Source organism: Rhipicephalus sanguineus, chromosome 2, assembly GCF_013339695.2.
Source record: "Rhipicephalus sanguineus isolate Rsan-2018 chromosome 2, BIME_Rsan_1.4, whole genome shotgun sequence".
In the NCBI taxonomy this organism is placed as follows: domain Eukaryota; kingdom Metazoa; phylum Arthropoda; class Arachnida; order Ixodida; family Ixodidae; genus Rhipicephalus; species Rhipicephalus sanguineus.
In genome coordinates, this window is record NC_051177.1 from 234,934,284 (window position 1) to 234,951,021 (window position 16,738).

Here is a 16,738-nt window from a genome sequence, read left to right on the forward strand (position 1 = left end):
GAGATCAGATCCAAAAGAGGTAGCTGCTAGCCTTATTTCGTATAAGATAGGGATGAACGAATATTCGACCGTTTCGAATATTCCAACGAATATAAGTATTCGAATTCGCTAGATACAAATTTAGATTATTCAAAATTTCAGAGTATTCGAAATGAACAAATATATGTGTATGTTTGACCACACATAGCTCCCCTAAAGGTGGTTTCACTGCAGCGTCTGTTGCTGTGCCGTGAACACCACCCATCCAGGGGATAGTCTGCCTGCCGCGACCCACACTTCAGGTTAAAGGTACCTATTTTTTTTTGTTTAAAAGCGGTTCATGGGCTTATATGCGCTAAGTCTGGTAATTTTTAATTGTAATGTATTGTACCACTTATAACTTGCACCCTACTGCTATTCAAATTGTATATTTCAAGGTTTCTTTCCCTTCATTTCAAACCAAAAATGTGACATTCACTCATATGTAGTTCAAATTCTTAAAAATATTGTGTAAGGGTCATGACGAAAATGCTCATTTTTCTTAATAATATGTCGTGAGTGCTATTCGAACTATTCGATTCGAAACTATTCGACCAAATCACTATTCGCTTCGGATTTGCTTCAAACCTCAAATTTACTACAGTGAAATTTCAGTATAACGAACTTCAGGGACCGTGGAAAAATGTTCGTTATTCTGAAAGGTCGTTATAGTGAAAGCCCAAAAATTTACCATAACAATTGAATTTCAGTAACGCAAACGTCTAACCTTTGCAACGGTACATCCTTGAACTCGTTTCTCACAACAATGCACATGTGAACGTCAAACAAGGCACGTTTATTTGAAATAGTCCGTGATCGTTTTTTGACGGGTGCAGCACAAACTCTGCGTCGCGAACAATTCTAGACTGTCCACATTTTTATGCGCCGCTTCAGTCGCTGTTTCGCTTTTTTTATAAATATGCGGAGTTTCCTCAAGTAGTCCAACGCATTTGTGGCCGACACGGACTCGTCGCGATCTCGGGTGCTACCGTGACATCGTTGTCCATGTCATCGCTGCAATTCCTTTAAGGCCCAACTGCATGCACGTGAGTTTTGAGCAACGGCCGACAGGATTTGCTGTCGCGGAGGGCCATCCATCGCCGTCGCTTGTCGCGTCGCAGGTTTCTGTTTCTGGAAAGCCAGAAACATCGCTTGTCGCCCGGACGTGAGCATAACGATATCCGGCAACATGGCAGCATCTCTGACCCTCGCTTCGGTTGCAATCTGCTCGTGATGCTTCCAATCGGTGCATACTTCAAGGAAGGCAAGTTATAGACTACCTTCTTTACAGCCCCATCTCACGCGGAGAGCGAGGAAGCGGCTGTATTTGTCGTCAATTTTGATCGATGGTTTCGTTTTGATCACGGTGATTTTGATGTTTCGGTGGTAGCTTGCTGCAATCGTCGTCGTGTGAGGTAGGCCCTTCTCCCTGCGAAGCACGATGTGAGGCACTGCGGCTTTTCTTAAACGTCTACGACAGCAAGAGGAAATGTTGTCGAGATGCGCCTACTGGACTAACCCCAACATAACGCAGTTGCAAAGTGCGACGTAGCGTAGGCAGCGTACCGTCCGGGCACCCCCATGGATCACAGCAGATACTACTGTCCGCGGTTAAACATAAGATTGCGAAAAAAGAAAGTCACGAAACTCTTTTATGGCATCCTTATCTCAAACAAGACAATAATAATTTGGCATGTTGTCATTCATCTACTCTGTCATTTCTTTTTCGTAATTTGCCTGCGTGCACGCAATAGTTTTCAATTGAGCAACCGTGACACTTTGTCGCGAACCTGTGGGTGCTCCCGTCGCGACGGGAGCCCGTTTGTCGCAGTCGCCTTCGCTCGAAAGTCGCTTGCAATGCATGCGGCTGGGCCTTTACAAGACGTGATGCGTTGTCGCCTTTGCAACGGAGGGAAAAAAGAAAGTTCTCCGCCCGCGTCTTTCTCCTACCGTGCCATCTCAAGTTTTTGCAGGAGGGCGTCCGCTCTTCGTGCTGCGTCGTCTGCTACCTTACAGCTCCGACTGCCATGACCGATACACTGAAATCTAAGAATCCTCGCATTTCGGGATATAAGTTCGTAGTACTGAGGTGTTGTTATGATTACACGGGAATTAAATAACGATCGTTATTCTGAAATGTTCGTTATACTGAAGTTCGTAGTAGTGAAATACAGTGGAACCTCGTTAATGCGTACCTGCCGGGAACGCCGCATAACTACGCACTAAACGGTAGTACGCATTAACCACCAAGTAAAAATTTGCATCTCCTCGCGTACGCCATCGTCGCCAGAAAAGAAATAAATACAGTGCCACAGCAAATATTGCCTAAAGTACCCACTGCAAAGCCTTTTCTTTGTTTTTGCCAAAGTGGAGAAAAGATTCTGGCACTCTCGCACGACCGTCCGGCAGTGTCGATGGACCCTTTTCGAAAAAGGGCGCCCCCTAGCGCCGCGCACGCAAACTACAGTCTGCCGCCATTGTGAGGGCACGCAGCAGACGACGCAGGCTGCGGCAACGTGCCAGTGCGTTGCATTTTCAGCACCGGCGAATTGTGAACTGTCATCAACGTTTTTTCGTAGAGACGGCATGCGGCAATGGTGCAGACGTGTGCTGCGTTCCCATGTGCCACCATCGAGGATATCGCGACGAGAACAGCGATAAGGTTCTCGATAAAAACGGAACAACAAATGCACGTGCTCTCTCTCCGTACGCGATGTCAAACGGACCGTGGCGGAAGGGCCCCATTTTGTAAACGTGCTCCAGAAACGGACGTGCTATTTCACAGAGCCATGTGTACCTTGCCTTTTATGAATGAATAGTCTTCTCCCGAGTGCCTGAATGCGGGAACTGCGATAGATTGTTTGTGCAGAAATACTGCGAGGGGGTTCGTACAGGCCAGCCAGAAATATAAAAATGAAGTTGTGTACATTTAGTAGCGACAGTACTCGCATATCGTAAGCACGTGTCCAACATTTTTTAGTACATACAAAACAGGGGCGCAGGCAGAAATATCTTTTGGGGGGGGGGCGGAGGGGGCACCACCTTGATCCGAAGAGGGGGCCCCGGGCAGTGCAGATGTGGTTCGAGTGTCATTTTGTGCTCTGTGTGCCATGGCAAAAAAAAATTCGGGGGGGGGGGGGGGGGTACGGGCCCGGTGTGCCCCCCCCCCCCCCCCCTTTGGCTACGCCACTGCATACAAATATACCCAACGCGTGGGCGTCCGCAAAATAGTTGCGTGGTGTGGCTTGCGACAGACAGGATTTTCACCGGTTGCGGTCACCTATAGTTCCGCGACAGTGACGTCCTTCCTTTCCTTCGGTGAGAAGTTTGTAGCTTCGGCGAGCCTTTTTTTTCCCGGTCCGGGCGCACACACGAGTTCGCTGTGGTCACGGTCCCGCCACCGCGGCAGTCGAGCCAAACTACAGTGGCTAGCCAAACTGCTCGTCCAACCCGTTGAAGGGTACACAATGTTGCTCATTGTGCAGCGGAAGCACCTCAGAAAGACCAACGGAGAGTACTAAGAGCTCGTTCAAGCACGCAAACGGTGAGATTTCAGCGGATGACACGGAGAACTAACCGCCAACACAAACATCACAGCACTCGCGCATTTGATGGCTTGCTTTCCATGCCCTCACGATGGCGCTGGCTGTCCCACGCTCCTTTGCGAAGCGAAACTGACGAAAAGCCCACCGTCAGGTGGCGTATTTATGAAAAGGGTCTATAGCGCGCGGTGGCGACCCAAGGAGCATTTCGGAACTATTACAGGGTCCGGTATACGCAGTGACCGACATCGCGACGGAACGGACAGTGTCGGCTATATGTGTGGCATCTGTACCGCGATCTGCTACTAAACGAAAACTGACATAGTGTCCGGTGAAACACGTACGGCTGCGTGGAAACCGATCGTCTCCTGGCTAGTTACGTGCAGCGCGTGGCCTTCTCGGCTCACGCCGTCACCTGCCGCGCCGCTGCGCACTGGACGCGCGCATTTGTCGGGAGTGTTCTTCGTACGCACTTCGCTCCAGGCTGTGCACGCGGCGAGTAGCTTGTTCAGTTAACGCGGCTGATGACGAACTTCCTGCAAGTGATGCCGCTCTGCAACGCTCTAGCGGTGCTGGCAGCGGACGGAAGCGTCTTGGGGTGGTCGCCCAATAAAGCGTGCAGTATGCTGAAGTAAGACCAAAAGTCGAGCTAGTTGGTACAAATTCCTCTTGAGAAGCTTTTAGCGCAAAAAGACAGGGACACAGAGGGAGGGAACAACACCAGCTAGCGCTGGTGTTGTTCCCTCCTCTGTGTTCCTGTCTTTTTTGCGCTAAAAGCTTCTCAAGATGAACGTGCAGTATGGTTACAACAGCGCTACGCTTGCTGTACGGCACACGTGGCGTTTAGCGTGATAGCGTAATGCAAAGAGGTTTCTCGTCGCCCGCGACCAGCAACGCTCAACTCCGCAACAGCGAGCTGCTTTCGTTTCTACAAATCGGCGCGTGCTTGAACACGGCCCTGCACAACGAGCGGCAGCGATCGGGGCCCAGCGTGTTCAGGTTGTCACCTATTAAAAGCGTGCAGTAGGCTTAAAGCAGTGCTGCGCCGCACGCGTGGCCCGAGCAGAATCCTGAAGATACTTATTGTGATAAGGTTGTCGGCGATAAGTCATGCTGCACGCGTTTGTCGGTGGCCGCCGCCTCACTTCGTTTCTTTCCCAGTTCTACTTGCAAAAGCGTCGTCGCAATCGCGCGAAAGTCGGAATCAGCGATCGACCGGTCTACGCACTTCTCGAAGACGGAAAATCTTTGGCGGCACATTGGTGGGGTCGGAAGTTCAGCGGCGCAGTAAAAATTTTATATGGCACAAAAAGTTATCGCGGTACGCAGGGGTACGCACTAACCGGTAGGCGTAGGACGAAGCACTACGGCTTAAGCGGTCAGCGAATGCATTAGGCTCTATGAGACTCGGTCGGGGATTCATCGCAACTACGTTTTTAACCGTTAGTACGCTTAAAGCGGGTACGTATTAACGAGGTTTGACTGTATATTTACATTGAAACTATAAGCAGTCGGCACGGGATTTCTTAAAAGTCTGTTAATTTGAAATGTTCGTTAATGTGGTGTTCGTTGTAACAAGGTTTGACTGTATTCGCCCATCCCCTACGTATAACATTACAATTTTCTTGCTAGCATTCAGTGCTTCACTCATGCGGCGAAACTGATTTTTTTTCGCGCCATCATCAACGTTAAGGAGAGTGCACCAGGTGATCATGATAGGAGCTCACATGGGCTAGGTGGTGTTTCATGGGCGAGCCACGTCGCGGAATACAATGGAAGCGACATTTTGCTTCTTGGAGCACATTCTGGAGCAGAAAAAATGGTGCTTTGGAGCAGCCTTAAGTGTCTTTGGAGCAGATGTCAAAATATTTTTAACAATACCTGGAGTATACAGCATGCATCTCATAAATATTAATATTCATTATCAAACATATTGCAGGTGCAATAATCACTGAAAATCGCAAGCAACAAATAATTAAGCAGATGGATGGTCATTGAACATGTCAATTTTTGCTAGCAGGTCTCCTTTCACGTTTTAAGTATAAGATGAGCTACATATTAAAATACCAGTACCTGTGGCCGAAATATATAGAAGCGATAGAGCTGAGCATCAAATTGTAATAGTAGCCACAATCACATGTAACTATCGCCAAGGCAGCGTTTTAATCGATATGGGATCAAAGCAATATGTTATTTCCATATTCAATATAGCCAGCATCGAAAGTTAAAAAAAACAAAAACGTCATAAACGAGCTATACACTAAAATGTCAGTCTTGTGGCATAAATGGGTCTAAGCTGATAAAATGGTAAGTTGTCACAGCGAAACTAGTAATCAGTATGATATCAAACTAATCTCACGCAATTTTGCCAAATAGTCTGCTTGTCAGGTACAAATATAGAGCTAACTCAGACATACGAGGGGTGATCAAAAGCTTTGCAACTCGCATATCAGGAAAACTGCCAGACTCTCACACTAATGCACTTCTCCCATTTTTTGCGAGTACTGTAGCATTGCCAATATGCTAGTATGCAGGTAGTAAGCAAGCTGGCATACTAGCATACTAGGATGAGAGTACATACAGCTTGTTTTTGGTTCGTTCAGGCTCGCTGGATGGTCACATGGTTTAAGTTCATTGTTTTTAGTTTCCCAACGCCCATTTTGGAGCAGGTTCAGAGCAGTTACTAACAAACATTACACTCTGGAGCGGGATGAAGTAGCATTTCTCTTTTGGCAGCAGTATGGAGCAATCGGAGCAGCACTTCCACCACTGGACAATGACACATGAAGGCACCCAAAGACCACTTGGGAGCAATTAAGGCGCAATAATGCGTTTTGGAGTAGGATGGCGCAGCAGGAAGCCGCTTGGTGCAGCGTGGCGCACATGGTGCAGCCCCTTTCACACCTGCGCATGTTTCTCGTACCAAAGACCAGGACTGGACGACGTGTCAAAGCCATTTCTGCAGCGTTTTCCGCAACAGTGCTGTTAATCGACAAATGCAAATTTTGGCAGGCGTCTGTTTTACTAGGCTAAGATGCAAGGGCTTTTCAGTTTCATTCACTCTATTATATCCCCTCTCGTTATAACAAGTTTCAGTGTGGGAGTCACTTTTACCTGGTATTATTTAGAAATCGTGCATTGCACTTTAGATTGATTTTGATTTTATTGATTCATTACAATACATGTGATCGGAGGCGAAGATGTAAAACGGCCAATCACATCCACACTTGAGCAGTCTGTGAGTAGCGAGAGAGCCATGCAGCAGTGGCGCTGAACACTCGTCCTTATGTGGTGCGTTTTGCGGAGACACTGTGGCCATGCTGAGAGCATTCAACTCAAGCTCATGAGCGTGACAATGAATTGGAAGGTTTTTAAGTGCCACTTATTGACGATCGATGATGACATTGGCCTTATCAACGAAGTACTACAATGGACAAGTAAGCATGGTCACGTGAAGCCGGCTAAACACTAAGCGTAGTTGACGCAAACGGTAGGTGGCCTACAACGTCACCTGGTGACGTTGTAGGCGATAATGATGTACCGCACAAGCGTTGTGAGGTTTCTTGGGTAAATGCTTCCTTTCAATAAAGACAGAGTTGTTAATTCCAGCGTTGTGTGTGTTTGCTTCTTCCTCATGTCCCGTGAATTTGCTGGCTCTTCTTCGAGTAACATGAACCAACTGGCCCAGATTTCGACACTTCAGCTAAGTGGATGGGCAGAGCAGGTGAAATGGGACCGACCTTTGCTCCCCATTGAGCTGCACATGTTCAACTCGTCGCAACTCAAGGTCCGACCAGTAGAGGCGCTCCTCGGGGCAGTCCATTGCAAGGGCCCCTGGCTGCCGAAGCTCCTTAGACACGAGTGTCTGACGTGCTGAGCCGTCCACAAAGGAGCGCTCGATCAAGGTGGGATTCACTAGGTTGCTCCACACGAGTACCCTGCACAGGGAAATAAAAACATTCCTTTGCCTAAAATTTATCTCTTTGCATTTTAAAACCCACAAACTGGGCTATATTTGTGACGTTACAATGATAATAACGTACGGAGCAGCATGGCTCTGTATTGGCAATAAATCCCACAGCACTGCGGGTATTAGTCTTAGATGTCAAATCGCTCCAGCTTTCCAACTCTAGGCATTTTGGTTCCTCTGTCAATTTAAGAACGACAAGGGAACCAAAAGCTAAAAAAATTCATGGACTCTGATTTGTATAACGAACCATAAAAATAGGAAGAAACCTATACTTAAAAAACAAAGAAGAAATAGATTTCATAATGTGCATGGATCCCAGCATAATACACGACGTAGAATTAGTAAGCAAGATAAAAAGCAGTGGCTTGGTGAAAGTCAAGATCACACTCGATGTACATAATGCAATAACAAAACTCGTCATTTAGAAACACAATAACTTAGATGTAACCAAGGTAAAAAAAAACACGGGAACTTAGGATTGCACTTGAGAACAAGTACAATACCATAGAACAAGAAGCAAATGAAGACATATATACTGTAACTAGAATAATGTCTGAAGCAGCACCTGAAAACAGAGGCAAGGCACCAAGAAAAGAAGTAGGCAAGCTCTCTCAAACCACGAAAGACTAGAAATGACAACAAATGAAAGTAACTATTTCAAGAGATGAGACAGAATTCACTCAGCTGTCAAAACTGATCAACCAAAGTAAACACAAGGTCCTTTAAAGTTGAAGCGGTAGAGGCAGCAGAAAGGAAGCTAAAAGAAAGCTCGACATGGGAAGGACGGATGCATGCAGTAAAAGATAAGCAGGCCAATATTCAAGCGAAGCCTGTATCGACCAACCTGTGTAGCTGGCGATGGTGTTCCAAAAAAACCCTCCTCACCCACAGCTGGCATGCCCCAAAGAAATAATATATAACAAAATAAATTTTCTTTCTCGGGCTGGAGCTTGAATGCGGGTCCCCCCGGTCCAAAAGCGTGTGCTTGAACGAGCCCATGCTTGCCCCAATGTGAACTGAACTGAAGCATACGAATGCATTCTACTGAGAAGCAGTACAGCTGAGAACAACTGAGAAGCAGTACAGCTGCTACGGGTGCTTCATTGAAATATTTCGTGTTGCTGGACTAAAAGCGATCTGCTCGACGCGTAAGGTTGACATCAGGAATTGCACCTTTCGGGAAAATCCAAACTTGAAGAAAATTTAATTCCTAACCCGCGTTTCCACGATTGTGTAATGGTCCTTTCGAGAGGCTGCCCTACAGGCTGACGAATGCTGGAAAGAACATCAAAGACACCATGTCCATTCAGCATGAAAAAAAAAAAAAAAAACCGTTCCAGGGACGGCCGCTACCTATAAAGAAAGGAAGAGGAGGCAAATAAATAAATTAACAGCATGCCAGGCACGCCAAGCTTACCGTTTCCCGGATTGGGGAAGGACTCCTGACCTTTTTTATTACCAATTTTAATGACAAATTCAAGTGGGTAGAGGACTTGTACTTTGAGCTGTACAGTTCTAACACAAACCATACTAAAATCAAAACAGGACGATGTTGGGAAGTGAGCGCTGTGCTTGTGTCTTCTTTTTCTGTCCCTGGCATGTTGTGCTGCTTCCTGTAAAAAACAACTTCCACACAGTAGACGTAAACAAAAAACTGATTCGTGCACCCCAATTGTCTCCAATATTTTTGTATGTCAATCACCCGAGCATCACCTGGTGGATGTGAACACCCGAAGGCAGTACAAGAAGCGCAGACTATCTGGAGTTGCTCCATGCGCTAGCCTTGTTCAAAGTAACACGAGTGGGGATGCCATTTTAAATGCTGCACTTGTAAAGGCGTTTTGGCACAATTCGCAATGGCGACAGTCAAGGGGAAGCACGGACACAAGCGGCGTTCTTTCAGAAAGGAGCCGAGGAGGACGACCCACTGGAAGGCGCTGGAGAGGACGACCCATTACAGAATTCCAAGGCTTCGCTACAATTACCCTGGGTACAAAAAGAGAGCCACCCGGTGACCTAACAGCTTGTCACTATGAGCGGGTCATGGTAGGACTTGAGGCGCTCCACGTTGACAATGTCGCGCCCTTGATGCCGCACGTCCGAAGATGGTTCAATGGGTTCAATCAGGCAGTTCACCGGGGATGTGCATTCAACGACACGGTAGGGTCGAAGCAAAACTGCTAGTCGGCCTAGTTGGAACGAATTCATTGTGGTACTTGCACGAAAACAAACGGGGACGCTTTGCGCTTGTCCGTGTGTACACCTTTCTTCGTCCCCATTTGCTTTCGCGCAAGTACCACAATGAATGGTAGGGTCCTTCATATTTGTGCCGCAGTTTTGAAGAGAGGCCATTTGCACTGGTAGGAACCGAGAGCCATATGAGCACTCCAGGGAGAAACGTGGGCGCAAATGTGGTGGTGTCACCACAAATGCTCTTCTGCCACTCTTGGTCGCGCGTAGTAAAGGTCTTGGGAAGCTCGCAACTCTTACACAAGTCGGGCTGTGGCAGAAATAGGTGCACACTAAGATGGATCCGGCTTGTATGGTAATATTGTGTCGGTTGTGTGTGAATAAGAAGAATGGTGAAAAACCAGTAGTGCTCTGAGGGGCGGTATTGTAAGCGTAGGTGACAAAGGGCAGAATGACATCCAAATTTGTACAATTGGCAGCGACATACATTGAGAGATGTCGCCGAGCGGACACTTAAAGTGTTTGATGAGGCCATTCGTCTGGGGGCGGTAAGCAATAGTTTTCGGTGAAAAGCGTGGCACTCTTTGAGAATGTCTTCAATGACTTCGACAAGAAGACGCAGCTTCGATCGCTGAACAGCTCCTGGGGTGAACTGTGACACAGTATGAATCGGTGGAGCAGGAAGGAGGCAACATCGCACGCTGTAGGCACTGGGAGGGCAGCGGTTTCGGTGTATCGCGTGAGATGGTCAACAGCGACGATGGCCCAGCGGTTGCTTACCAGCCGACAATGCCCATGCGCCAAAATGGGCAGTTAGGGCAAAGTAATGGTTGTAGACCTGCTGGTGACAGGTGCGATGAAGGTTTTCGGCGTTGGCAATCAAGGCAGGAGTGAATGAACTTCTGCACTTAGTGGTACATCCATCGCCAGAAGCATCGTTGGCGAATGCGGTGGGAAGTTTTAGGTAACCCAGAGTGCAAACACTGCGGGTCAGAGTGGAACGACTCGCATATTTAAAAACTGAGACTGCAGGGTATTACTAGTAGCCACTGGCAGCCATCGGCATTGTAATTGCGTCGGTGCAGTAGGTCATCACAAATGGCAAAATGGTGGGCTTGATGATGCAACGTGCAAGTGGATGGTGTTGCTGACGGATCAGTGAGCAAGTCTATCAGCCAGGTGATTCATTGATCCTTGCGCTGTTCGGTAGCGATGGTGTGAACGTTGATGGAAGAAACAGCAGTGTAAGATACTGAGCAGGGGGCATTCTCGTCAGGCAAGGGAGAGCGTGACAAGGCGTCAGCGTCAGCATGCTGGCGTCCGTTGCGGTACAGCACGCAGATGCCGTAGTCTTGCAGGCGAAGTGCACAACGTGCGAGACGGCCTGAGGGATCCTTCAATGACGACAACCAGCACAGTGCATGATGGCCGGTGATGATATTGTCACGTGGTCGTGACGTCGACGAAGACAGCAGTCAGCACGTCCGAGATGAAACTGTTTATTTGGCCGAACTTGTGGCCAGGAAACTGAAGGTCAAACTACAGTAATACACTGATAGCGTCGAACAGAGCGTCGACCGTCGATCAACTGACAAGCGGTCAAGCGTGTCAGCTTTTTTATACAGGCGCTATCGAACTTTCCAGCGATATTGCTGGTGGCGGCGTTATCTCTCGACAAAGCTGCAACATTCGTGTGCGGCGCGCAATCTTAACAAAACGATCTACTATGATCGGGAAGCTTCGCGAACAATGTGGCGCAGTTTGCACTGAGCGTTGCTGACAGTCTTCGGGGGTGTAGCTTCAACTCATGAAACATAAGACATGCGGCAATGCCCCCCTCTGAAAAAGCATCGTCCCGATGTTTAAAGACAGAACATGAATACATGCAATACTAAAGAAAACTAATAAAGAAAGCAAACATTAGAGTCCTCTGGTGCGTTAACGTGCATAGTACAGTTTAAGGCGCACCACATGCACGACCTCGGGTCGAGCTCGGCACCTCTGAGAGTTCGTGATGCCGTCGGGGACAACCTCGTAGTCGAGTGCGCCGAGACGTCGAAGTACCCTGTACGGTCCGAAGTATCGACGCAGAAGCTTCTCGCTCAGTCCGCGTCGTCGTATTGGTGTCCAGACCCAGACACGGTCGCCGGGCTGGTACTCCACGAGGCGTCGTCGAAGATTGTAGCGACGGCTGTCGGTGTTCTGCTGGGTCTTGATGCGCAGGCGGGCGAGCTGTCGAGCTTCTTCGGCACATTGTAAGTAAGCGGCGGCATCGAGATTTTCTTCGTCGGTGACGTTCGGTAGCATGGCGTCGAGCGTCGTCGCCGGGCTCCTTCCGTAGACTAACTTGTATGGCGTCATCTGCGTCATTTCTTGGACGGCCGTGTTGTAAGCGAAGGTCACGTACGGAAGGACGGCGTCCCACGTTTTGTGCTCAACGTCGACGTACATGGCCAGCGTGTCGGCGATGGTCTTATTTAGTCGCTCTGTGAGGCCATTGGTCTGCGGTGGTAGGCGGTGGTGCGACGGTGGCTCGTCTCGCTGTATTTGAAGATCGCCTGAGTGAGGTCCGCAGTAAAGGCGGTACCTCTGTCTGTGATGAGGACCTCTGGGGCGCCATGACGCAATACGATGTTCTCCACGAAGAACTTGGCTACCTCGGCAGCACTGCCCTTGGCAAGGCCTTTGTCTCGGCGTAGCGGGTGAGGTAGTCAGTTGCTACGACGATCCACATGTTGCCGTAAGTCGACGTTGGGAACGGCCCCAGTAGGTCCATCCCGATTAGCTGGAACGGCCGGTGAGGTGGTTCGATTGGCTGCAGAAGTCCCGCTGGCCTAGTCGGCGGCGTCTTCCGTCGCTGGCAATCTCGGCAAGTCCTAACGTAGTGGGTGACGTCGGCAGCAAGGCGTGGCCAGTAGTATTTTTCCTGTATTCTGGCGAGCGTGCGGGAAACACCGAGGTGTCCAGCCGTCGGGTCGTCGTGTAGGGCCTGGAGGACTTCTGGTCGCAATGATGAGGGCACGACAAGAAGGTAGTCGGCTCGAAGTGGCGAGATTCAGGAGAATGCCGTTCCGCAAGAAAAATGACGGCAGTCCTCGCTTGAATACCTTCGGAACATCGGCGGTCTTGCACTCGAGGTACTCCATAAGGCCCCCAAGTTCCGCGTCGGCTCGTTGCCTTTCGGCGAAGTCATCGGCACTTATAGTTCCGAGGAAGCAGTCATCGTCGTCGTCTTGCGGCGGCGCGTCGACGGGGGCACGAGACAGGCAGTCGGCGTCAGAGTGTTTTCGTCCGGACTTGTACACGACGGTAATGCCGAATTCTTGCAGACGTAGGCTCCACCGTGCGAGGCGACCTGAAGGGTCCTTCAAGTTAGCTAGCCAACACAAGGCGTGGTGGTCACTCACAACTTTGAAGGGCTGGCCGTAGAGATAGGGGCGAAACTTCGATGTAGCCCAGATGATGGCCAGGCACTCCTTTTCTGTTGTGGAATAGCTGATTTCTGCCTTTGATAGCGACCGGCTAGCATAACTGATGACCCTTTCCAGCCCGTCAGTCTTCTGCACGAGGACGGCGCCGAGTCCTACGCAGCTTGCGTCGGTGTGGATTTCCGTATCGGCGTCTTCGTCGAAATGCGCTAGTATCGGAGGCATCTGAAGGCGTCGTTTAAGTTCTTGAAATGCTTCGATTTGCGCCATTTCCCACTTGAATGGCACGTCGGTCTTCGTGAGGTGCGTTAGTGGCTCGGCTATTCGTGAAAATTCCTTGATGAAGCGTCTGTAGTAGGCGTACAAGCCGAGAAAACGGCATACGGCCTTATCGGTGGGTGGCGGGAAGGCAGCGATGGCAGCTGTCTTGCGCGGGTCCGGGCGAACACCATCTTTGCAGATCACGTGACCCAAAAACAAGAGCTCCTCGTACGCGAAGCGGCACTTTTCAGGCTTCAGAGTGAGTCCGGAGGTCCTGACTGCTTGAAGTACAGCTTCAAGGCGCCGAAGTTTGAGGAAAACACAACGACGTCGTCCAAGTACACGAGGCACGTCTGCCACTTCAAGCCGGCCAGTACTGTATCCATAACGCGTTGAAATGTCGCAGGTGCCATGCAAAGACCAAAGGGCATGACCTTGAACTCAAACAGGCCGTCTGGTGTTATAAAGGCAGTCTTTTCTCGGTCTCTCTCGTCGACTTCAATTTGCCAGTAACCGGTCTTCAGGTCCACCGACGAAAAGTACTTTGCGTTGTGTAATCGATCCAGGGCGTCGTCTATCCGGGGAAGGGGATACGCGTCCTTCTTCGTCACCTTGTTCAGGCGATCATAATCGACGCAAAAACGTAGAGTTCCATCCTTCTTCACTAGCACCACGGGGGATGCCCACGGACTCTTCAACGGCTGGATGATGTCGTCGCGTAGCATTTCGCCGACCTGTTTCTTAACAGCCTCGCGTTCTCGCGTCGAAACTCGGTATGGGCTCTGACGGATTGGTCGGGCACCTTCTTCTGTTATGATGCAATATTTCGCGACTGGGGTCTGTCGAATTCTTGACGACGACGAAAAGCAGTCCTTGAATTGCAGGAGCAGGGCTTGAAGCTGGTCTTGCTTGTGCTTCGGGAGGCTCGGGTTGACGTCGAAATCTGTTTGGGGATCTCGATCCTTCGAAGCAGGTTCGGTAGCATCGAAGAAGGCGAAAGCATTGCTGGCGTCCACGAATTCGTCGATGTAGGCGACCGTCGTACCAATGTTTAGGTGCATATATTCGTGGCTGAAGTTTGTCAGCACTACCTTTCCTTTGCCATCGCGCAGCTCGGCTATGCCTCTTGCGACGCAAATCTGACGGTTCAGAAGCAGGTGCTGATCGCCCTCGGCGACGCCTTCCAGGTCTGCTGATTTCTGAGTGCCGACGGAAATGATGACGCTGGAGCGAGGGGGAATGGTGACCTGGTCTTCCAGCACATTCAAGGCGTGTTTTTCTGGCGGCGTGTACGGCGGCAGTGCTTTTTCTGTGGATCTCAGATCGATGACTGCACCATGAAGGCTTAAGAAGTCCATACCAAGAATGACCCCTCTAGAGCAACGCTGCAGGACTACGAAGTTCGCGGGATAAATCCAGTTGTTAATGGTGAGTCTCGCTGTGCAGATTCCCTCCGGTGTTACTAGATGACCTCCAGCTGTCCGGATTTCGGGGCCTTCCCAGGCTGTCCTAACTTTCTTCAGCTTCGCGGCGAACGGTCCACTGATGACAGAATAGTCGGCTCCGGTGTCGATGAGAGCTGTGACGCTGTGGCCGTCGATAAGGATGTCGAGGTCGCTAGTTCGTCGTCTTGCATTGCAGTTAGGTCGTGGCGTCGGGTCACGGCTACGTCGGTTTGTTCCGCTGCTTCCCCGTTGCGTTGTCAGGTCCACTTCGGTCCGCGAGGCTTCGTCGTCAGGGCTTTGTCTGGTTCGCGTCGGGTCTTCAAGGTTTCGTCGTGGCGTCGTCGTCGGCGGCGGAAGATCTTCGATGTTCCGTCGTACAGCAACCGCACCTGCATCGGTTGCTGCCCTTAGTTTTCCAAATACGGGCTAGGCGACCGGCCCCGGAATGGGCCAGTGTACTGGCGGCGCTGGGGGGAGGCGTAGCGGCCTGGCGACGGCGATCGGGAAGGTCCTCGGGGGGTCCACTGCCTCCTGCCAGATAGTCGGCGATGTCACGTGGTCGTTCACCCTGCTGTGGACGCGGCGCGTCGATGGCGAACCCACGCAGTCCCATCCGTCGATACTGGCAGCGGCGGTAGGTGTGGCCGGCTTCTCCGCAGTGGTAGCAGAGTGGACGATGGTCGGGGGTGCGCCAAACGTCGGTCTTTCTGGGCGTGTATCGCTGGCCGGTTGGCGGGCGGTATGGCGTCGGTGGTGGCGGCGGAAACTGCTGGGGCGGCGCGGCGTCTTGACGCGGGCGTGGAGGGGGGGCGTTGCGTCGGGCTGCAGCAGCGTAACTCATTGCTTGAAGCTGCGGCGGTGCCCGCTGAGGAACACCCAGTGACTCTTTGATTTCCTCGCGGACAATGTCTGCGATTGAATCCACTTGAGGCTGCGGCGAAGGTAACAGCTTGCGCAACTCCTCCCGCACGATCGCTCGGATGGTTTCGCGCAAGTTGTCGGTGGCTAGTGAGTGCACTTCGGAATAGGTTGCAGACAGCGGCGAGCGGTTGTACTGTTTCGTCCGCATGTCCAGTGTCTTTTCAATAGTCGTAGCCTCGGTGAGGAATTCGGCGACCGTCGTGGGCGGGTTGCGGACAAGTCCCGCAAAAAGTTCTTGTTTGACACCCCGCATGAGCAGGCGACCTTTTTTTGTCTCCCGCCATCGCAGCGTCGGCCTGACGGAAAAGTCGAGTCATCTCTTCCGTGAAGATGGTGACGTTTTCGTTTGGCAGCTGCACCCGGGTCTCCAGCAAATCAGCGGCCTTTTCCTTGCGGACGATGCTCGCGAAGGTATTGAGGAACGTCGTCCGAAAGAGGTCCCAGGATTGAAGGCTCTATTCATGGTTTTCGAACCACGTCTTCGCGGCGTCTTCTAAGTAGAAGTAGACGTGGCGCAGCTTCTCTTCAGTGTCCCAGTGGTTGAAGGCGGTGACTCGCTCGTACGTCTCCAGCCAGCTCTCCGGGTCTTCAAACGACGATGCACGGAAAGTTGGTGGCTCCCTTGGCTGTTGCATCACTACCGTTGTAGGTGGCAGGGGGTCTGTCATCGTCTCGGTGGTAGATGTGACGGTCTTCGGCTGCCTGGCGTTTTCGGGAAGGAGCCCGTACTCTGGTTGTAGTCCCTTCTGCCGGTGGCTGGTTCGAGGATCCGGGATGACCTTAGAGTCGTCTTCTTCGCAGCTTGGGCTTTGGTCAGCGCTCCGCGGTGGCGTCCGGATCATGAAGCAGCACCTCCACCAGATGTCACGTGGTCGTGACGTCGACGAAGACAGCAGTCAGCACGTCCGAGATGAAACTGTTTATTTGGCCGAACTTGTGGCCAGGAAACTGAAGGTCAAACTA

The 16,738-nt window shown here is 50.6% G+C and overlaps 1 protein-coding gene across 2 annotated transcripts in view; it reads right to left on the minus strand.

Annotated features, from left to right (window-relative positions):
• Nucleotides 1–16,738, minus strand: part of LOC119382309 (low-density lipoprotein receptor-related protein 6) — a 637,453-nt gene that overhangs the window by 24,224 nt on the left and 596,491 nt on the right. For both annotated transcript variants that reach the window (XM_049412791.1, XM_049412792.1), the window contains exon 16: nt 7,301–7,498. In XM_049412791.1, the coding sequence (XP_049268748.1) occupies nt 7,301–7,498 (198 nt within the window). The remainder of the gene's footprint in view (nt 1–7,300; nt 7,499–16,738) is intronic.